The sequence below is a fragment of the Chinchilla lanigera genome, unplaced genomic scaffold (genome assembly GCF_000276665.1).
Source record: "Chinchilla lanigera isolate Chin_1 unplaced genomic scaffold, ChiLan1.0 scaffold00001, whole genome shotgun sequence".
In the NCBI taxonomy this organism is placed as follows: Eukaryota; Metazoa; Chordata; class Mammalia; order Rodentia; family Chinchillidae; genus Chinchilla; species Chinchilla lanigera.
Genome location: NW_004955402.1, coordinates 53,673,981 through 53,698,278, shown reverse-complemented (window position 1 = coordinate 53,698,278; position 24,298 = coordinate 53,673,981). Strand labels below are relative to the sequence as shown.

The 24,298-nt window shown below is 34.4% G+C and overlaps 1 protein-coding gene across 1 annotated transcript in view; it reads left to right on the top strand.

The window, feature by feature from the left end:
• The window catches only part of Rttn (rotatin), a 152,234-nt gene that overhangs the window by 54,940 nt on the left and 72,996 nt on the right, over positions 1-24,298 (top strand). Inside the window, exons 24-26 of the mRNA XM_005373054.1 lie at positions 3,285-3,473; positions 4,085-4,324; positions 10,028-10,172. Coding sequence (XP_005373111.1) covers positions 3,285-3,473; positions 4,085-4,324; positions 10,028-10,172 — 574 coding nt within the window. The remainder of the gene's footprint in view (positions 1-3,284; positions 3,474-4,084; positions 4,325-10,027; positions 10,173-24,298) is intronic.

The window sequence follows — 24,298 nt, the reverse complement described above, 5'->3', positions numbered from 1 at the left end:
TTTATATATGTTAGACCTTTCTGTTAGTCTTCATTTTTTCTTGGGTTTCTCTACTTCCATCTGAGATTTATTTTTTATCTTTTTTGTCGAATTCCTTTATGATTTAATTTAGTGCAGTTATATTGGCAATGATTTCACCTGATTTCTCCCAGAGTGTGGGTATTCTAAAAATCATTTTGTTCCAGTTTTAAAGAATATTTTCACTAGTCATAGAGTTTTGGGTTGCCAATTGGAGTCCATTCTTTGTTGAAAAGTTAGTTATCACTTGTATTGTTGCTTCTTTGAAGAAAATATACTATTTCCTTCATGTTCCATAGATGTTCCTTCCTCTGTGGCCCAGCACACCTTACATCAGTGGTGTGAACCTTTGCCACAGCCGGCTGTTTGTTAGCACTGGAAGCTCTAGAAGTTTTGCCATCACGGCCTCACATGTTCATTATTGAAGCAGTATTCATGTGTGTGTTGCTTTTTGATTTTTCCTGGCTGCTTTAAAATTTTCTCTGTCTTTGTTATATTGTGATAAGTCTATGTATATATATATTTTTTGTATTTATTCTGCTTAATACTCATACGACATTGAATTGAGGTGGATGTTCTTTATGCTGTTTGAAAATTTTTTAGCTAGTATCTCTTTCAAACTGCTTTTGCCCAGTTTTGTTTATTTTTTCTTAAATTCTGATTACATGTACTTGAGATAATTTTGCTATGTTAAAAGAAAAATTGGAGCAAGGACTGATTTATGAATCAGCTGCACTGAGAACCACCAAGAGGTTCAGAGAGTTTCACTGCTGCACTGTGGGCCGTGGACTTTTATAGCCTGCCACACAAGTAAGACAGAGAAAATATGTTTGATTGGTGAGCATGGAAAGACCCTATTTAAAGGTTTTGTGGCAGTTTTCTGATTGATAGTTTCTAGTTTTGAATTATTGTTTCTATACAATCTCAGTTTGCTTATGTAGGTACATAGAGCTACCTTAGCCCAGTGCTTCCCAATGAAAAAATTTTGAGCAACTACAGTGGTGTTGCATTTCACAAATGCTTTTGTTTGTGAATAGTTTGGTTTGCAAACAAATCATTCAGCAAAATTTTGTTTTTGTTTGTGAACTCTTCATTCAATGATGAACATGATTGGCTATCTTTCCTGTGCGAATATGAATGTGGCCGTCTTTTCCAGAGTTGTGGAGTGAATTAAGTTTGTGAACAAGGGGTCCTGGGGCTTAGCACAGTGCCTGGCTGGTAAGCGTGAGGTCCTGAGTTCGATTACCAGTTACTCCCCCCCAAAAAACAAAATAAAGTTCGTGAACCACGTATATCCTACATGTGATACTCTTTCTGCATTTTTTCCTCCTTTTGCTTCAGTCTGATTATTTTCCTATAGCGTGTTTTCTGATACTTTTCTGCTCTGACCAGTACAGTGTTAACTTTATCTATTGAGTTTTGAATTTTAATTGTATTTTTCATATTTAAAATTTCCATTAGATTATGTTTATAGATTTCTGTTCTCTGATAAAATTATCTGTCATGCAGTGCTTTTCTTGAAAACATTAATTACAGTCACTTCTATAGTTCTTGTCTGATAACGTCAGTATCCGATTCTTCTCTGACATATTGGTTATTTCTGTAACTTTTTTCCGCCAGTTATTTTGTATCAATCAGGTTTGCATTACTATAATGAGGCATTTTATGAGAGAAAGGTTTATTGGTTCATAGTTTTGGAGGTTCCAGTCCAAGACTGATGGCCCCTTGAGCTTTGTGCCTCTGGTAAGGATATCATATTATGCCAGGACTATGATGAAACAAAACCACTTCTATCATAAGACAGGAAGAGGAAGAGCCTGGGATTCTACCGTCCCCCTTACGGGACACCTCCAGTGACATCAGAACCTCCCATTAGGTCCCATCTCCTAAATATTTCATCACCTCCCATGAATACCACCTTGGGTGTCAACCTTTTAATATGTGGACCTTTGGGCAATCTCCAGTATCAAGCCATAGTTCATTTTATTCTGTCCTGGCAAGTGTAGTGATTTTTAATGGAATAGTGCACGTAGCTTATGAAAAATTAAAGAGACTATGGAGATAGTCTCTTCCTTCACAGATGGTTGAATTTTCTCCTGGCAGCCATTAGACTGTGAGCAAGGGAATTTGATTTAACTAAGGATTGGACTGAGCTGATTCAGGGTTGGGGTTCAGTCTTTGTAAAAGGAGGTCTGTTTTGCTCATGAGCATAATTCTTTAGGAATTTATACTTGTAGGTTGGAATAGTTATTCTCCCTTTCCCTTGGCAGACCTAAATGTTATTTATTTATTTATTTTATTCCTATCCCCATTTGGCTACCAAAAGTTCTGAAATACTGTTGTATGTGTGCTGTGTTAGGCCTCAGTCGTTTTTGGAATCAGAAGATACTGTATGGGATAAAACTTTGGAAAATATATTTTTCCCCACAGCCCTGCCAGAGTTTGTTGTTGGTTGATTTCTTGTTGACAGCCATTCTTTCTGGGGTGAGATGGACTCTGAATGTTGTTTTAATTTGCATCTCTCAAATGACCAATGATATTGAGCATTTTTCATACATTTATTTGCTGTCTGTATTTGTTCATCTGAGAAGTGTGTGTTCATCTCAGATGCCCATTTAGCAAAATTATTCTTTAACATTTGTATATTCTAGGCAGGGTTGTCCTGCTAAATTAATTGTAAAAGGAATTGCTGTTCCATTTCATCTTTTATCTAAAAATATTTCTGGGTTCTCTTGTTGAGTTTGTTGATGATGCACCTGTGCTCTTAAGAGAAAATGAGTTGGAATTCAGTCACTTGTTGCCCACTGATGATAGGCAGTTCCTTTAGCATCTTTTAAAAGTCTTATTTTGATCTTCTGTGAAAATGGGTACCATGCCTTATAATTGGGAATGAATGGAATGGAACAAAGAACATTTGACAGAGAGTAGGCATGCATGTTTTAGCTGGAAACTTTTATGTTTGGTTTGCTGTGACATGGACTCTGACTTCAGGAGTGTTAGATATTTCTGTAACAAGTTGAGTATAATATAAGATGTAGTAAGTCCTCAGGGAGCAGTTAAATGATGTGTTTTTTGGTAGTTTAGGGAGTAGAAGAATAATTAAAACATTGTATAAACCATGATAATTTAGAAAGAGGAATTGTGGGAGAGATCTCTTCATTGTTATGTAACAGGAAGCATAGAGCTAACCCAGTTTGTGGCCCATCTTTTTGAATACTATCTGAGAATATGTGAAGTTTGTAATTATTTGTATACATTTTCCCTAGGTATCATCTACCGGTACATGTAGATGGCCACCACGCTGTGAGCCCTTACTCAGTAGTTTTGCCATTGTCTGCTGATTGTTTGGCCTTGAAGCCTGTGTCAGATATGCTGAGAATAGCCTGGAACTTGTCCTGGTACCATGGGAGTGAGAATCTACTGAGGCAAATGAACTCCGAAACTAAAATCCAAGAGTAAGCAGTTATATTTCAAAATGAGCATTTATGGTTAAGTATTTGTAACCAATTAGTTAGAATTTACTTTTTCTTTATATCAAGAAGCTTTTTCACTTGGTACTAACACCTTCTTCTGCTTTTAACTGAAGATTATATTTTTCACTTGGTCTTAAGACTTCATGTATTTATTATTTTTCAAATTACCACACAAAAGACATTTAAATACCATGGTAATTTTTGCTGTTCTAAGTTTATGTGAAATTTGTTTAGTTAATAGGTCTAATCGTTAGTGAAAGTGCTCTGGGTTAGAATAAAACTTAATAAGTATATGTAGAATGTTATTACTATGATGGTGATTACTTTTGCATTTTTTAATATTCTAATCTGTCAGACTGTTAGGAATAAAACATGTTTTATATTTTTATAAGGAGGAAAAAATCAATATAAGTACTTAGTATGTTAATGTAAAACTCTAATACTGGCACATAACAGTTTTCTTTTGGGTATAAGTCAATCTTTAATTAAAAGAAAATGAAAATAAAATAATTTTGGACATGAAAATTTATAATAAAAATAAATGTGAGCTTTAATTTAAATAGCTTATGTTGGTCTTTCTTCTTTTTGTCTAGATTTTCAGATACACTGAAGCTATCCACAGTGGACATCCTCACTCTGAAGATAACACACACAGCTAGTGGGTTGCAGGACTGCTTTCATTCCATTGTTCAGGCTGTAGCCCACAGGGATGTTAGGGCTGCTGTCACAAGGATGAGTTTTTATCTTCTGAATGACAAATTGTCTTTAAAGGGAGGCACCAGCCCATGTGGGGTTACCTTGAAGTCCTTGGGTTGGCCCAGTGCACTAAACAGGTTAGTATGAGCATCATCCTGCCAGTTTGGTTTTTTTTTTTTTTTTTTGGTTTTTTTCTCCGGTAGCGGGAACTGAACTCACGACCTTGTACTTGCTAGGCAGGCGCTTTGCCGCTGAGCTAAATCCCCAGCCCCCATCCTGCCAGTTTGAAAGACCTGGATTGACTTGCATTTGGGTTCATCCTCAAACCTTTGAAGATAAGAGCGAATATTCTCACTGTTGCTATCATGAGAGAAATGTTTTTTATAGAAAGCAAAATTCTAGAATTTTTATTGTTTGTAAGAGATACTAATAGCAAAAAAGAAATATTAACTTATTCACACATTTTTGAAGGAATTATTAATAAACTTTTGAAAGTTTTAGTTAGCTTAGAAAAATTTTTTTCACAAAAGCAAATAATCAAGATAAGACATGGGTGAGACACTGAATGTTTATTCCTGTTTGTATTGTAAAGGAGTTGCAACATCAGAGAATTGATTACTAGGTTCGGTACACCTGCTATAGGCTGTTCTGTTTTGTTTTGCTTTTGTTCTCAGGGAAATGATCTCATTTTTCTTTTTACCCTGAATTTCATGAAGGTGATTGCCATGTGTATGTCCCTTCATTGTTTTTGGGAAGATTCTAGCTTGTAAATTTAGTACATTTAACTGTTAGCAGATGGTTGCATCTGCACCAAGACTGATAAGCAACTGCTGTACTCAGTTTTTCATTTTATTTTTCATGTGCCTTTATATACTTTACTGTAAAGTATATAACTTTTTTTATTAAACATAAAGCATGCAATTTTAAACCTGCTGGGTTAAATGAGTTTCCAAAATGTGAGCTCCTTTATTTTGTTTTCCTTTAATTGGTCTTTTCCGGCAATGTGCCTGAGCCAGCTAGTACTGCCTTGTGTGAGAGCTGATGGCTAAATTTTCAGGGGTTTTGAAAATTGATTTTTAAGCTGCTCTTAAAAATTATATAACTTACAATTAAGTTATTTGAAAATAAAGATAATGAATATGAAAAAAATCATTACTTTCTAATTATGATAATATTTTATTATTTATGCTCATGAGATGATTTTTACTGTATGTGTTTTATAGAAAAACTGCATAATTGTATGCTTCTGAGCTTCTCTTTCCAACTCCATGTTACACTGTAGTTAGATGCCGGCCTTTATGGGGATGTGTAAACCATGCAAATCATGAACAACAGATCAGCACCGTCTTTCCTAGTCAATTTTTAAATGTCAACACATTAGTTTTAAATGTTCTTGTCAACCAAGGCATGAATAAACCTTGTAGTCTCAATAAATTTGATATAATTCTGTTTGTTACAAGAAACAGAAACAGAATTTTGTGGTAAAAGCCAATAATATGTATTCAAACCATAGAAATAGTCTGTGAAATGACATTGAGGCAAAGACTCTTGGTACAGATCAGTGGAAGCCCCTACAGCAGTTCAAATTGCCTAGCAGCAGTACCTATATGTAAGCATCACATTTTTATAGTGGGTTTACCCTTTGACTAGCATGAGTAAAAAGTGTTATTTATTATTAGCGCATATTAGCTATACAGACTAGTGAGTTTTATTTTGTTATTTACATGTGCATGTAACATACTTTGATCACCCTCCCCCTCATTATCTGCTGTCCTTTTGTTCAGCCCCAGACTCTTTACTGTACTATGTCCTTTCTACTGTTAGGTCATTTTGAAGTATGTGTATTTTATAAAGCTTTCCACATCTGTAAATAGTAGGTTTTTTTTTTGTGGATTCAACCAAGTGAGAATTGAAAATACTATGAAAAAAACCCTACATCTGTATCAACCAATACTTTTCTTATTACTTTATTGCTAAACAATAGTGTGACAGCTCCTTATAAAGTATTTACATTGTATTAGCTGTATAAATTCTCTAAAGGTAATATATATACAAGACGATTGCTTAAGTTATATGGAAGTGCTATGCAATTACCTATAAAGGTCTTGAGCATCTGCACGTTTTGTTATCTGCAGGGAGTTTTGGAACAAACCCTCCATGACTGAGGGACAACTACATTTTTTTCTCTTTTATTTGGTTTATAAGGTTAGTATGTGTAGCATAGATAGTGCTTTATAATATATAAATTACTCATGTTTTTACTATACTATGTTTTACTTAGGAGTATATCAGTATATCACAAAATACACCTTGTTCAGAAAATATTTAAAGAAGTATTTTTACTCCCAGAAATAATGTGTGTAGAGGTGTGTTTGTGTGGGGAGGTTGAGTGTGTGTGTATATCAAATGTGTATATGTGCGTAAAACAGATGAGACTTTGGGAAGTTTTTCTTTAGTTTTGTTTTTACTCAGTTGAAGGAATGTCATGTTTTTAGCCAATTAGCTAGCCAGCACTTAAAGCAAAAAAATATTTAGAGTGTGAATTATGACTATATAAATTACTGAAATAAATTTTTATAAGCTTATTTTAAAATTTTGTGTATTTCAAATTATATCAGTGTAGAGAACAGTATAGAGAAGCATGATTATACTTGTGTGATGATTTTTTATTTTCAAAGTAGCATATTTTAGATATTTTTATATCAGTAAATATAGTTCGAGGGTAATTTAAAATATATCTATGTATATCTATATACCTATATCTCTATATCTTTATGTATCTCTGTCTCTGTATCTCTAAATGAATGTCCCCCAAAGGAGTCCATTTAGGAGTAAATATATGTTATAGTCATGGTTCAGTAGAATTGTAAGTGTTTAGAGGTATCTGTAGTCTTCTTTAACCATTTCCTTTTGATTTTGCATGTTTAAAACCTTTCTACCCCTTTTCTATTAGAAGTCCTATTGCTACTGTCTAGCAGAGGCTTTTACCATTTTTCACCTGGACTACACAATGACTACAGAATGGTTTTATTGTTTCTGTTTCTGTCCTTATGCTACTCACTATATTCCTTCCTGAACGCTCCTTTTTACGTACACGTCACCTGTGGAATCTCTGCCATGGCATGCCAGAGATTAACCCTACAGCAGTGGTGGCAAACCTATGGTATTCGTGCTGCAGCAGATCGTTAGTGTTGTTGAAAGCTCTAAAAACTTTGCCATTACTATCCTATAGCGTAGCACAGAAACTCCTTTCTCGTCTGGTACTTGGCTGGTCCTTCAGCTGAATATCTCAGCTCTAACATGCACAGTAGTACTATGAAGTATGCATGTATTGTAGTTTTATGAAACTGTTTGATATTGTAGAACAGTGGTGGTGAATTTATGGCACGGGTGCTGCAGTCGGCTGTTTGTTATCACGGAAAGCTGTAAAAGAGTCACCATCACTTTTCTAGGGCATGCACTACTGTTTTATCATTTTGTGCCTTTGCACAGTTAACTCTTTGACTATTCTGTAAATATCTACTCATTTTTGAGCTTTGGTTCCACATCTTTTCCCTCTGTAACATATTATGGAGTTGTAATTACCATAGTAATCGTCACATAGTAGACCTGAGACCTATAATTGTTAAAGTTATTTAAATATGTTTTCTCTATTTACGTGCCTGGGTTTATTACATTCTTTCTTATATCCTCACATATGCCATATGGCACAATGTACAGTTTACTCCTGCTAAGTTAAATTGGATGGGTTTGAGAGATCAGCTAGGGACTTGATGAATTCCCTTATGTATATTCCTGTCAAGTGACCATGTACCCTCAGCATGCATAGCTCTTTTTAAGAATGATAACAAGTTCTTTTGGACCACTACCTAGTAATTTTACCCATGAGTGTATCCTTTAACCACAAAAGGAATAAATGCTAACTGTATTCATATGTGATAACTCATATGTTATTTAAACATAACTAATTTCTTTTCTATGTTTTCTCCCTTGGGCTCTAAATACTTTCAGTTATTTCAGACTTTTCCCTTGTTAATACTGTTTTAGGATTCCCTCTGTGATTTAGACATGCCTTTTATGGGGGATAGTGGTATCAGCTGAAAAGGATGGGAATAAAAGAGCTATTGCCTCTTTTTTTTACTGCTTTCCCATCATTGCACAAACATTTATTGATTACCTCTTACATGCCAGACTCTAGTAGAATATTTAGCAATAAGCAAAACTGATAGAATCCCTGTTTTTATGGAACTTGCAGTGAAGGCAACTAAAAGTTTAATCAACACTGAGAAAGCTTTCAAGGGGAAGTCTGTTAGGAAACTATATTGGAGGGGTACCTCATCTTACCTAAGTGGAGAGAGAGTTATTTATTTGATAAAGTTGAATCCAAGGCACAAAGGGTAAGTAAGATAGAGGCAGAAAACATGCTAGGCACAATGATAAAGCTTCAAGTTAGTATAGTTTTTTTCAGAAAGTGAAAGAAAGATAATTGCACTTGGATTTAAAGAATATGGGAACTAATTATAAAGTGAGTCTGCAGAGGTGATATTTTCAGATGATCTTTTATGGATATGATTGGCATATTTAATATTGTTAGAATCATCCTTTCATCTGTCCTTTTGAAATATTTTTCTAATTTGACACTTGTCATAACAAGTTCTTGTCATCATCTCTGCTGAATGTCATTTTGGGAAGGTAGGGATTTTAAATAAAGACAAGTAAAAGAATAATAAAGTCAGATTTCCTATTACACCCTACAAATGTAACATAATATAGCCATGGTGTTGGACTGTTTAAATTAGCTTTTATGTTATAATACTTAGTAGCCATGTAACTATAGGAAAAACTACTTAAGCATATCTGTGCCTGAGCTTTATTAGTTTGAAATAGAGCTACCAACTTTATGAAGATTGAAAAAACTTAGAACAACTTCTGATACAGTCCAGTGCTCAATAAGTGCTGGATTTCACTTAAGTATTATGAATGCTCATTAACATTTTGATATAATTGCTTTCAATTTTTAGAAACAAAGACATTACAGATAAATCTCTTACACTTCTATTCCTGGTTGTCTTTTAATAAAAAAACAATTTCCAAACTTTTTTTTTCATAAAAGTTTTCTTTTTTTCTTTTTTTTTTTTTTTTTTGGCTTTTTTCTGGTACCGGGACCTTGCGCTTGCCAGGCAAGCACTATGCCACTGAGCTAAATCCCCAGCCCCTCATAAAAGTTTTCTTATCAACCAGTTTTCTGGCTCTCTTGTACCATTTTCTTTTAAGAATCTCAGAAATTGGTTTGTGCCCTTTTACTTGAACTTACAAAGATATGGAAGTCCTTCCTGTGTCTGTCTTCAGTGTTGTTTTCACTTGTCATGTGTTGTGACGGCATCCTTGCAATGTGTTTCCTCCCTTTCCTTGTTACCTTACTTTTCCAACATGGTCAGAAGTAGCTTTGAAATACTTTTTTTTTTTTTTAATCTGTGAAACATGACAATTTTGGCATGAAGGAGCAACTTTTTCAGGTCAGTTAGAGGCAATTGTTTTTCTCTTTGGCATTCATTTGGCATTTTTTCTGAGTTTGGCTCAGATAAAAGTTATCTTTTATATTATTTATCATTTCCAGTTTTATTAGTTAATTGGTTGTGTTTTCTCCAATACAGGCCTGGGTTGTTAAAGGTTGTGAAGATACCCTGTTTTCTTTACTTGTGCATTTTTATATGGCCTCTAGAGTAGTATCTAAAACATAGTATGAGCGCGGGAAATGTGTTAAATGCTTATATCCTCAGTGAACAGTGATATGTATCTTAAAGAGGTACAGATCATGATTATTGTCTTTCTTATTATAGGTTTTTACAAGTGCTTCCTGCTTGCACTGAAGATGAGAAACTGCTGATAGATATTGTACATTTTTTAAAGAAGTTAATGAAAGAACAAAGAAAAAACCCACCAGTTGAACTTCTAAACTGGATTCTAGAATTACTCCTTAGACATGTAAGTGTTAAAGAATTCAAATTTTTGCTTTGAGAACCAGTTTATTTGCAGAAATCATTTATGTGAAAGGGTAATCTTTATATAACTTGTACTTAGTAGTTTTCATGTAACAATGAATACCCCATAACAACACGGCCTTCCTATATGATTGTGGCTATGTTTATTAAAATTCTACAAGGTGAATGAGGCTATCACTTCTGGTATTTAACGGAACTTATTCTACATGTCAGCTTTCTGCTGAACCTGTTTTTAAGTGGAGATCACAGTGAGGGAGATGGTATGGGTCAATAATGTGGAGGGGTAGGTAGCAGGGACAGAAGAAAGCGGAAGGGGTATAATGTTGGTAAAGTTAGAAAGAATGAGTAAAACAATGCTCAGATTTTAATTAGCACTTATTGTACTACTCACCTTTCTAGTTCCTACTATTTTCAGAGTTTTAGCTCTTCTAAGAAACTTGCTGTGAACTCAGGAAGCTAAAAGAAACTTGTTAAGAACTGAGGAAGCTAGCTTACTATCTGTTGTTTGGCCATCTATGTGTTTATTTGCAAATACTCTATGAATTCAATCAACTTAGCAAAGATAGACCCTTGTACAAATAAAGAAAAAAATACATCAGAATTAGAAAAGACAGCTTAACCTGATATAGTACTGACAGGTAACAGACCATATAAGACAGTGTTCTTTTGTATGTTAATACATTTGCAAAGTTTAAAGAAATGTTCTCTATAAAAAGGCAAAGTACTGTGAATTGAAAATTAGAAATTTTAATGGATATGAATGTTTGCACATGTGTAGCTTGTTTAGATGTTTATTGTAGATTCATGAAACTAGGGACTGCTTTGTTCATAACCACATACCCACGTGTACCATAGTGCCTTGAACATAGTGAGGTCTTAATAAACCTTAATTTAGTAATAAACATTTGGCATTAAGGAAGCTATGCAGGTGATTACAGGAAACATAACCTTAATTTTATAACCTGTTAAAATTTAATAAAAAAGAACCCTGTTGAGTATGTTCAAATTTATGCATACAACTATATTTACAGACTAAATTCCTAGAAGGAAACTGCTTTATTATATAGCAGAAACATGTGGTATATGTTCATGTGTGTGTTTGGCTTTTGTTTTTTTATAATTATGTACCTTACTTTAAGCGAGGTGGAAGTTTTTTATTTGTTTTTCTGTTGTTACCCTTTTCTGTGAGTTATCTCTTGATGGCCTTGCTGGTTCTGCTCATGTTTGGGTTGTTAGTATTCTATTTTTGTCATATATATACATTTAAATAATAGAGGAGCTCTTTATAAATTAGGGAGATGAGCCCTCTGTGATGTGAACTGTAGGTATTTTCTACTTGTCATTTATCTTCTGAGTGTGCTTGTGTGTTTGGACTTAATTATCTTTAATCTTTTCATCTCCTGACTTTATTGTTTTTACTTTTCATATATTATACTTACATTACATTCTGTGACCTTAATTTCCCTGTTTACTCATACACAAGTCTTACAGAGGAGTGTGTATGTGTGTGTGTGTGTGTGTGTGTGTGTGTGTGTGTGTGAATGAAAACTGAACTCTTGTTGTCAGGTCAATCATTACAGTCCTTACCACCTGCCTCCTACCTTGGGTTACTATAGACTGTCAGGGTTCCACCTGTGCCACCTGTAGTTTTCAAGACAGATTCTGGAGTGGTCTTTTTACACTCATCTGCTCAAAATCTCCATTAACTTCCTCTCTCATTCAGATTAAATTCCAAAGTGCTTACTATAGCCTAGCAGGCTCTGTTTGAGTGTGAATATCCTGCTGACATCATCTTCTGCCACTACACCCCACCCATTCTGTTCTAACCACGTTGGCCTCTTAGTTGTTTTTCAGACATGGTGCTCACAACCACCTGAGTGCCCTTACACTTCCTTTTCTCTCTGACTGGAATATTCTATGCCTGGGTAACTGCAAGAAGTGATGAAAAATATACTCAGTGTTTAAATTAAAAAGAAAATATTACAAAGAAGACACACTGTCACTAATCCCTCTCTAAAAAAGATGTCGTATTTTTATACAGTGGAGTATTACTCAGCTATAAAGAAAGATAAACTCGAGGCTTTTGTAGGTGAATGGATGCAACTAGAGACCATACGCATAAGTGAAATAAATCAGTCTCATATGTGTAAACATCATATTGTCTCCCTAGTGTAAGCAACTAAAAGAGTAAATAAGATCCAAAAGGTGCAGTAGATACTGTGAAAAGGAAAGAACCTGTTCAAAAGGAAAGAACAACTGGGATGGGGAAAGGAGAAAAGAAGAAAGGAAAAAAAAATGTATATATATATATATATATATACACACACACACAAGATAGATAATTGTACTACTTATTTCTATTAACTTATTGAAAGGAGCAGTTAATGCTTATATTGTTTGATCAATTTTGCATGCCTATATCTGGAAATCTGAGAAATACTCTAAAGATAACAGTATAATGATCGTTGTTTTCCTATCATCTTGTTTTGAAATTCTGTATCATTTTTATTGTTTTTTTAAAATTCTCATTAAAATGAAAAAAATACTCCTCCTCACTTCAAACATATTTATGCTGTTCTTGCTACTTTCTGAAGCCTCTTTCATAAGATTCTTTGTGAGGTGTAATCAAAAATGTAGTGCACGCTGCCACCAAGTGCTGGGCCACAGATAGGCAGGCTTGTAAAATCAGTGTGGTGTGTTGTCATCTGCCTTATTCACTGGATCTGGCCCCCCTGCCACTTCCGGCTCTTCTCTAAAAGTTGAGAGAACCATGAAAGGTAGACATTTTATCTTGATTGAGGACATCAAGACAATCACAGTGATGCAACTACCAACCCTCCAAAATGAGAACCCATCAAAGTGAGGGGAAGTATTTTGAAGGAGATTAAGGCAGTGTATCTTTAAATGTAATTTGATCGCACTCATGTGTGGCTGATGCTCACATGTAATTCTCTGTTCTGTTCAAATGTTACTTAGTAGAGAAGCCTTCTCTGGCCATTGTACCTCATATATCCTTACCGTTTACCCTATGTCATTTTTCTTAATTGCACTTACACTCCCAGCCTGTGTTGGTCAGTTTTGCCCATTGCTGGGACAAAGTGCCTGGCACATGCAACTTAACGAAGGGGTTATTTAGCTCGTCATTTCAGTCCACGGACATGACAGGTGGCTGCCGTACAGAAATGTAATGGCAGAAGGGCCTGGCAGAGAAATACTGTTAGCTCATGGATGCTGAAGCAGAGAGATAGTGGAAGAGCCAGAGGGAGAGATACACCCTCCAAAGTCATTGGTGATGTCTTGGGTTGTGATCCTTCCAGCTTTACTTTGTTTCCCCTGGTTACATTTGCTATTCTGGGTCTCTCCTGTTTCCATATGAATTTTTAAATTGTTTTCTTATCAGTAGTATGGCTTGTAGATTTGTCCTGTTCCATATGTTGTTTCTTCACTCTGTTCCTTTGCTGCATTGAAGTGTTTTGGTTTGATGTAACCCCATTCATCTCTTTTTATTGCTTGTACTTTTAGAGTTGTGTCTAAAAATTATTCCCTGACCAATGTCATATGGAGCTTTTCTTCTGTGCTTTCTTTTCCTAATTTTATAGTTTCAAGTGTTGTGTTTAAGTCTTTATTTTGAGTTGATTAGTATATCTTGTGTGAAATAAAATTCTAATTTTATTCTTCTGCATGTGAATATCCAGTTTTTGAAGATACTGTCCTTTCTGTATTGTGTATTTTTGGGATCATAGTGGAAAATCAATTGACTGCAAATGTGTAGATTACTTCTAGGCTATTTATTCTGTTCTTGTGGTTTATATCAGTCACAATCACTACATGTATATAGTGTTTTGTCTCTTTGAGATGAGTGTTTCACTTTGCAGTTCAGGCTGGCCTTGAACTCACTTTGTACCCCAGGCTGGCCTTGAACTTGCAGCAATCCTCCTGCCTCAGCCTCCTGAGTACTGGGATTATACGCATGCACCACCACACCTGGCTTTGTAATAATTTCAAAGTCATGCATGTGATGGTTAGAATTACTTTGACTTTTTGGGATCTTAGGTGATTCCATATGAAATTTGGGATTTTCTTTTTGTTTCATTTTTCTTCATTGCTGGAAGTTGAACCCACAGCTTTTACACTTAACTGTATCCCTAGCCCTTTGTATTTTATTTTGAGACAGGGTCTTGATAAGTTGTCTTGGTTGTGTTGAATTTGTTATCTTCTTGCCTCAGCCTCCCACAGTGCTGGGATTACAGATATGCTTTACTACACCTGACTTAATTTGCCTATTTTGATGAAAAATGTCGTTGGAGTTTTGTTAGCAGTTGTACAGAATCTGTAAAGCATTTTGAGTAGTGTGACTATTTTAGCAATATTATTTCCCTGAGCATTTTATTGTGTTTTGCATTTATTTTAAATTGAATTGTTGTCTTGATTTATTTCAGCATAGAGACTGTTCTGAGTTTTGTATGTTGAGTTTTGTATCTAAAAACTTCACTGAAATTATTAGTTCTAAAAGGTTTTTTTAGGAGGGGGTAGAGGCTTTATTATTCCATGTACATAGGATCATATTGTTTGCAAATGGATAGTTTAACTTCTTTTCCAATTTGGATGTCTTTCATTTTATTCTCTTGCCTAATTGCTCTGGCTAGGAGTTTAGTACTGTGTTGAGAAATCGTCAGAGTGGACTCTTATCTTGTCCCTGATCTTAAAAGGCTTTCCTATGTTCATCATTGAGTATGATGGCACCAATACACTTGAAACAAGTGGCCTTTATTATGAGTATGGAGGTACAATCTTTCTATTCCTAATTATTGATACATTTTGTTAAGACATTGAATTTTGTCAAATGCATTTGTTGTATCTATTTTGTTTTCATAAGGTTATTCCCTTCATTCTGCTAATGTGTATTACATTTATATATTTGCATATGTTGGCCCATCCTTGCATTCCTAGATGTGTGCTTATGTATGAAGAATTCCATTTGGTTGTGATGAATGATCCTTTTTACATGCTGTTGGATTTGGTTTGTTAATATTTTGCTGAGACTTTTTGCATCTGTTTTCATTAGGGATGATATTAGCCTATAATTTTCTTTCATTGTCCTTGTCTTTCTTTGGTGTCATGGTAATGCTGGCCTCAAAAAATGAGGTTAGAAGTGTTACCGCTTCTTCAGTTTTTTGAGCAGTTTGAAGGGTTTGGTATTAGTTCTTCTTTAAATGTTCAGTAGAATTCTGCACTGAGCCCATCAGGTCTTGGTTTCTTCTTGGAAGGGAGACTTTTTACTACTAATTTAGTCTCCACGTTTTTCTTCGTTCAGTCATGACTCAGTCATCATAGAATGTATATATTTGTCCATTTTTTTAGGTTATCTAATGCTGTGGCTTGTGGTTATTTATAGTAGTCTCTTATGATCCTTTGTGTTCTGGAAAGCATTTGTAATGTTTGTTGTTTCATTCCTTATTTATTTGAACCTTTTATTTCTTAGTCTCATTTATCTTTTCAAGAAATGAACTCTTCATTCTGCTGATCTTTTCTGTGGTTTTTCTTATCTCAATTTCATTTATTTTTTGCTTTAATAGTTATTATTCTCTGCATTTTACCAACTTTAGGCTAATTTCTTGCTTTTCAAGTTTCTTGAGGTATAGTATTAGATTGTTTGAGATCTTTTTTAATGTAGATATTTTAGGGTGAACTTCCTTCTTATGGCTGCTCTGAGCTTTGGTTTATTCAGGGTCCATTTTTTTTTGTTTTTTAGTCTCCAGATGTTTTAAAATTAATGTTGTTTAGAAACATGTTGCTTAATTTGTATGTGTTTAGGAATTTCCTAGAATTCTTATTATTCATTTCTGGTTTCATACCATTGTGATTTGAGAAGTCACTGGATATAAGTTGAGTCTTGTTAAGACCTTTCAAACATACAATTTAAATGATTTTGAATTTTCTAGTATGAGTTGATATATATTTTATAATTTATTCATAATTATAAAATTAATCAAATTCCAATATAGTTTTAGTATATTATTCTGTATATAGTTCTGTCAACTGTTTTTTTTTTGAGTCTACATCCCAGTTCATCCCAATTTTCTTTCTTTTTTTATTTCTTTATTTTAAAGAGAATAAAAAACACCCCAAAACAAAAGCACAATAAAAACTATATAGACTTTTAAAACAAAATGATAGGAAATTAACAATGGTTGTTATATTACATATTGTTATCTTCAAAGTAGTTGCTCAGATTATTAAATATAGATATGCAAGAATCAAAATTAAGATAAAAATGAAGCACTATTTTTTAAATAAATCAATAGAAATTAGTAATACAATTATCTTAGCTATCTTGTATATATATGTGTGTGTATATATATATATACACACACATATACATACACACACATACATATGTATACATATATTTGTATTTTCTCCTTCCTTCTTTGCTCCTTTCCCCCATCCCAGCTGTACTTTCCTTTTAAAAAAAGATGAGCATAACAATGAAACTAACTTTCAAAACAGGTTATTAGGACAGTTACAATAGTTGATACACTGCATATCATTGTCGTCCTAGTAGTTATTCAGAGTATATATGATACTAGCACAAAACTTGTCTATATGATACTACCACAAAACTAGTTGATAGAAACTACTAAGAGAAACTAGCTGTATACTGTTAAGGCAATTTTAAAGGATTTTTGGTAAATTAAATTTACTTATTTAACTTTATATGCTATCAAATCTTTCTTTGGAGTTTTTACTTTGTGCCCTCATTTATTATTACCAGTAGTAGTGTGTATAACTAGTAATACTTTTTAAGGGTAAGCCAAATTAGCTTAAGCTTCTGGTATCAGGAGGCATTATTCTCCCTTATGCTTTAAGATTAAATTAGTAAGAGTTAGATAGCAGCCAATATTCAGGATAAAGAAATCCTAAGCAAACAAACAAACAAAAAATCAAATGCCTTTTGATGTTTGTTATTTGACATGGCTAAAATAAGTGACAAATTATTTAAGATGGCCAGTGAAATTAACATTTTCAAATATTGTTTTGGAATAGAGACATATAAAATGATAGACAAAAACTATGATGATAAAAGCAGAAAATTAAGCAGATATCTGGCAGAACAATGCCAATAGGAAGTGAAAAACAAAGTCAGCTGCCATCTGGGGCAAAGGTTTAGGAATGAAATCTTTGTGAAACTTCTATTCATGTGTCTTAAGAAAGCATTTATTTATCACCAATATGCTATAATTCTTAGGCAGTCTTGGAATTTATTGTCTCACTATTTTGTATTTATTATAATGATAATTTTTAAACATAAAAAGCAACCCAGTACTGCTGAATTTAGTATCATTTTTACCAGAATGAGTTTTCTGATGGAAATTCCTAAAAATGAGGGTCTTTTTTGTTCCCTTCCCATTTGCAAAAGAGGGAAAAGGGAGACTGGAAGAGGATGTAAAAAGAATTAAGATGCATCATATATATGCACCAAATACAGTGAAAGTAGTCATTATGTATCACAAACATACACTAATAAAATAAAAATATATGGTGACAGTGTTTCATGAACCTTCCTCTAGGATACCCTGACCAACCTTCATTTGAGAGGCCTTCATCTATGAAGCTTATCTCTGTTACTTGGGTACAAATCTTACCTTACTATAGATTATATTTCACTGTAGGGGATTGTCATCCTTCATGGCGTTTCACACATCATGGCAGAGATGTTTGGGATTACTTGCATCACTGCTGCTCATTGCCATAAACACACTTTGTATTATCTGAAATGTAGCCACTGCTGCTTGGACTAGAAATCTGATATAAGTAATTCTGTCTTTGACACATCATATTTTAATTTTATTAAAAGATCTTCATGTCTTAAAAAAAAGTGAGGCTGTAATTTCGTTTTTTTGGTGAGGCTATTCAGAACTACATACTGTATGTCTCTTTCTTGTCTGCCTTTCACATAACAGGCTCATCTGCTCCCAGAGTTCATTGAGGGCATTGCACATCCTTTTTTGTGAATGGATGTCAAATTGGCTTTGATAAATGATAACAGTGTATGCATAAAGAAGGTGAGCCATTATTATAGGAATTGTGCTTTGGAGGTCAGCAGTGACAAAGTGATGTTTCAAGTAGCTGGTTTAAAATTAGGACTGAATACTAATGTCTAAAGATCAAAACTTCTGGTATGATTAATTATTTAAGATCAATAGGCATCAGTAGAGACATCTCTTCCACTCCTGTTGTACTCAAGGAATGGTAATTCATCCCAAATTTTACAAGTGATGCTGCTGAGATTCACTGAATGTTAATGCAAATGTGCAAAGCTATAAAGGGGAACAGTCTCAGTAGTATACAAGCAGAAACAAATTGGTAATATAATGAGATTCTTTGGAAGGATTTTTATTTTAGATGCACACTGTTATCAGTATACTAATCAGTAGCTTCTACTTAATTTTTATCTGTGTATCAGAAGTAATAACTCATTATAGTTAAATTATATTGTGCAAGATGGGATTTTCATCTTAGTATAAACACCTTGTTTATTTTATTAATATTCTGGCAGTGAAAGGGTATGTGAATGTAAATCAGCCTTTGGTTATTTAGGGCTAAGTACTACAAAAAAAATTTACTTTTGTCATAATATTAAATGTATATCTTAATTATTTTCTTTAGATGTGAAGCATAGAGATGGCAGTTATATTTTAAGTTATTTTAACTGATTGAAAGGGATTCTTTGGTCGAGAGAAAAATTGTAAAAAATATTGCTCAGATAAAAAATGTAATAAGATACATTAAAAGCAAAACATCGCCATCCATTACTTGCTAAATGTTCTCAACTGTATTATTTATGGTTGTGTGTACTTTACTGAGTGAGGTATATCTACATATAATACAATTTGGAGGTTTTCCTTCATTTCTAAATTTCTTTTCCTAAAAGATAAGCAGTTCTTTTTCAGGGTTTTTTTTTACATGAAGGATTTCCTAACAACAGTAATTTAGATTTCATCTTTTTTTATATGTTGTTATATGTACTATTGATGACACAGTACGAAGGATGGAATAGAGTTGGCTGTAGTGGCACACACCTGCCACCCAAACACTTCGGGAGGCTGAGTTAGGAAGAGCAGAAGTTGGAGCCCGGTAGCGCCACTTAGCGACTTAAAGAGACCCTGCCTCAAAATAAAAAGGGTTGGGGATATGACTCAATGGAAAGGCCGAGGGTTAAATCTTCAGTAACAGAAAAGAAAAGATGAGCAAGGGCGGATTATTAACTAGCTTTAGAGTATGATACTTCTTACTCAGCCCTTTGTATGATTTACCCTCTTTATAAGTCTCAGTCCTGAATATGGAAGTGAAAAGGAAACGCTTCTTATTTAATCAAAAATTAAATGAAATTTTGTTTTCTTTCCTTTCTTAGAATGTCTACTAATGTGATTACTAAATATTCTACATATCTGTTAATGCTGCTGCTAGTGTTAAAATAATTCTTTTGTATATCTTTAGTAGTAGTTTTTTAAGTTGGAAGAACAGGGCAGATTTTACAGAAAGCTAGTTTTATTTGCTTAATAGCCTATCAGATGGGCAAAAATTACAGTATTGATAATCCTCAGCGCTGGCTTGGGTGCTTGTTGACATTTTCACTTCCTGCTTAGTCAAGTACATTGGTATACTTTTTGCAGGGACAGTTTAGCAACGTATAGTAAAGAAGTTAAAATCATTATTATGATTTGATTTAGATTTCCTTGTTCTGCATTTGTAGATAAGACATAATTGAATTGATGACACATTTCTTGTACCTCAGTGAAATTATAAATCTTCGATTATCTAGTAGTTAGTAGCATAAATCCTTCTAGTTTATAAGCAGATATTAAAATCAAGTTTTTGATGAAGTATTGATAACAACATTAAATAGAAGTAAATAGCTTTATTTTTGTTTATTTTTTGAGACAGAGTCTTGATCTGTAATTTAGGCTGGTCTTGAACTCACTGTGTAGCCTAGGATGGCCTTGAACTTGTAGTGAACCTCCTGCCTCAGCCTCCCAAGTGCTGGGATTACAGGTGTGTACCACCACACCTGTCAGAAAATAATTTTAATAGTAAATTTTTTCACTTAATGTCAGTGTTTTTCTTTTAGAGACCCTACTACTCTATAGAGTTGTTATATATTCATTTTATCTATTTTTTATCTCTTATTTTTATTACTGCATGTTAATTTTACAAAATACTGAGTTTCACTGTGGCAATTTTCATATATGGATATAACATGTTTTGGTCATATCCATTCCCCCATTACCTTACTGAAAACCCATCTTTCTCTCTTTTTTTGTTCTCTTCTTCTTGTCTAATAGTGTCTCTTATCCTTTCATGTCTTTTTTGTGTTTTTTGCAGATTGCATGTATTAGGAGTAGCATGTAACACTTGTCTCTGAGTTTGGCGCATTTCACTTAACATGATGATCTCCAGTTCTGTTCCTTTTCCTGCAAATGAAAGATTTGTTTCTTCTGTATGGCTGAATAGTGCTGTATTGTGTATATATACCACATAATTTTTTATCCCTTCTTCCATAGATTGGCACCTAGGCTGATTCCATGTCCTGCTATTATGAGGTTTGCTTCAGAGAACATGGACATACAGAAAGCTCTGTAGTATGGTGACTTTAATTCCTTTGAGGATAACTAGTAGTTCATATTGTAGTTCTACTGTTAGTTTTTTGAGGAACGTCTGTACTGATTTACATGGTGGATGACTGTACTCATTTACTTTCCTACCAACAATGTACAAGTGTTCCTTTTCCCTCACATCTGCACCATCTTTTTTTTTCCCACGGTATTCTTGATAGTAGGCATTCTAACTGGGTAAGATAGGAATCTCAGTGTAGTTTTGATTTGTATTTTCCTGATGGCTACAGATATTGAACACTTCATTGTATAATTATTGGTCATTTGGGTTTCTTCTTTTGAAAAGTATCTGTTCCATTCATTTGCCCATTTTTGACTGGATTATTGGTTCTTTGGTTGTTTTTTGAGTTCTTTATGTATTTTGGGTATTAAACCTCTTTCAGAAAAGTAGCTGATAAAAATTTTTCTCCCATTCTGTAGGTAATCTCTTCACTATATTGTTTCCTTTGTTGTACAGAAGCTTTTTAATGTGATGCAGTTCTGTTTGTCAGTTCTTACTATTTCCTGAGCTAGTGAAGCCCTATGCAGGGAGTCATTGTTATTTCCAGCAACTTCAAATATTCTACTTTTGTTTGCTGTTAATTAGCACTTTCAAAGTTTCAGGTGTTATATTTAGGTCTTCGGTCCACATTGAGTTGATTTTTTAGTTCCTCTTTTATTTTCCCCCATTTTTCTCCCTTCCCTTCAACCCCTCTTCCTCTCATTTACAAAGCTTTCTTTCCATTTTATCCTTTTTTCTCTTTTTTTTTTGCTTTTCCCTTCCTCCCACCCCTTTTCCTCTTTCCTTTTGAATAATTTCTTCCTGTTTCACAATATGCATTATACATTTTGGTTCTTATTTACACTTGCAGCTGCTCACATCAGTTTCTTACATGTTTACACATGTGTATCTGATTTATTTCACTATGGGTATGATCTCAAGGTCCATCAATTTAGTTATAAATGTCTCAAGTTTATCCTTCTTCATGGGTGAGTAATACTCCATTTTATTTAAAAACATATCTTTTTTATCCATTCATCGGTTGATGGGCATTTGGGTTGTTTCAAATATTTAACTATTACAAATTGTGCTGCTACAAACGCGGGTGCACATACATCTCTGTGTTATGATGCTTTTAATTCTTTTGGGAAGATACCCAGAAAGTGAATAGCTGGGTCAAATATGACCTCTAGTTTGTAGAGGAATCTCCACACCCATTTCCACAGCTGTTGCACCAGCCTACACTCCTACCAACAGTGGAGAAGGGTTCCTTTTCCCCCACTGCCTTGCCAGCATTTGTTTGTGGTTAATTTCTTGATGACAGCCATTCTTTCTGGGGTGAGATGAAATCTCAGTGTTGTTTTAATTTACATCTCTCACATGATCAGTGATGTTGAACATTCTTTCATATATTTATTTGCCATTTGTACTTTTCCTGAGAAGTGTCTATTCATCTCAGAAACCAGTTTATGGATTGGGTCTTTAAATTTGAGGGGTCTGATTTTTTTCAATCTTTATGTGTTCCAGATATTAGTCCTTTGTCTGAAGAACAACTCATTAAGATTTTTCCTGCTCTGTGGGTTTTCTTTTTACTCTAATGGTGATTTCTTTTGCTGTGCAAAAGCTTTTTATTAATATGAGAGCCCAGGTGTTGATTCTTTGTAGTATTTCCTGTGCTATCAAGGTTTTCTTCATGAAGTCTTTCCCTATACCTATGTCTTCAAGAGTTCTACCTATTTTCTCTTCTGAATTTAGTGTCTGTTTTAATATTTAGATCTTTGATGTATTTTGATTTTAGTTTAGTACATGGTGAGAGACATAGATCTAGCTTTAATCTTCAGCATGTGGAAAGCCAGTTTTTATAGTACCATCTATTAAAGAGGCTATCTTTCCTCCAGTGAACATGTTTGGCCCCTTCATCAAAGATAAAATGACTGAGTGTGTTTGAAGTTGTTTCTGCGTCTTCTATTCTGTTCCACTAATCCTCAGGTCTGTTTTTTGCCAGTACTATGCTATTTTTATCTCAGTAGCTCTGTGGAATAATTTCAAGTCAGGGATTGTGATGCCCCCAAACTTGCCTTTGTTGCCTAGAATTGTTTTTACTATTCTGGGTCTCTTCTGTTTTCAAATGAATTTTTGGATTGTTTCCTCTAGTTCTGTAAGATATGCTAATGGTATTTTGATTTGGAGTACATTAAATCTATATAACAGTTTTGATAGTATGGTCACTTTTATTATGTTGGTTCTTCCTACCCAAGAGCAAGGGTTATGTTTCCATTTTCTGGTGTCCTCTTAAATCTCCTTTTTCAGAGTACTGTAGTTTTCAGTGTAGAGGTCTTTTATATTCTTCATTAGATTGATTCCTAGGTATTTCATTTATTTGTATTCTATCCTGGAAGGTGTTGCTTCCCTAATTACTCTCTCAGTAAGTTTTTTATTCATGTGCTGAAAGGCTGTTGAGTTTTGAGTATTGCCTTTGTATCCAGCTATGCTGCTGAATTTGTTTATTATATCTAGAAGTATTTTGTTGGAGTTTTTGAGTTCTTCTGTGTAGCATATCATGTTATGAACAACTGCCATGTTTATTTCCCCCAAACCCAGCTGTGATTTTGTTTAGCTGTGAGCAGTGTAGGCTGTGATTCTGTTTAGCCTTGAGCAGTGTATGTGATTTCCCTAAGTTGATTTTCAGTTTAATAAAGGAGTCTGACTACAGCCTCATACTAGCACTCAGATGGCACGTGGGCTAGCATTGACCCCTGCCCATGGCCACAACTGAGCCTAGAGAAGTGGGCTGTGAGACTGTGGGCCTAAGATATGAGATAAAGTCTCCCTTGAGGCCTGAGAAAATTCCTTCCCAGAACTGACTACAAAACAGGTTACTCATTAACCACAATCTGAATCTGGCTGTTCCGTTCCTTTCACAAGAACGCTTTGTTCCTTGTTGTACAAACCTTGCTTGCCTAGCCACTTATCTAGCTCTCCTGCCACAATCCCCTCACCATTTTCCTCAAGGTAAATATGATGAATAAATAACGAGCTTCTGGCTGCCTTGTGGCCTTTTTTTGCCGTGTACACTTGCCATCCAGATCCCCACTGCATTGCTGTGTGTGTCTTGCTCCTTCTTTTCACCATGCGCTGTAACACCTTGCGGGAAACTGGGGACTCACTGTGGCACGGTCCCTACTATTATCCCATCTTCAGATACTGATAATTTCACTTCTTCCTTTTTTATCCTTGAGTTCTTGATTTGACTTATAAAGCTTCTTATTTCCAAGATTTCTTTTTGGTTCTTTTTCGTAATCCCTCTTCGCTGAATTGCTTCGTCACATCATTTATTCTGTTCCTCAATTTATTCAGTTGTTTATTTGTGTCCTTATTGAAGACCTTGATAAAAGTCAACCTTTTGAATACTTTGGCCAGCATTTCATCCATTTTGATATGTTTGGATTAAGT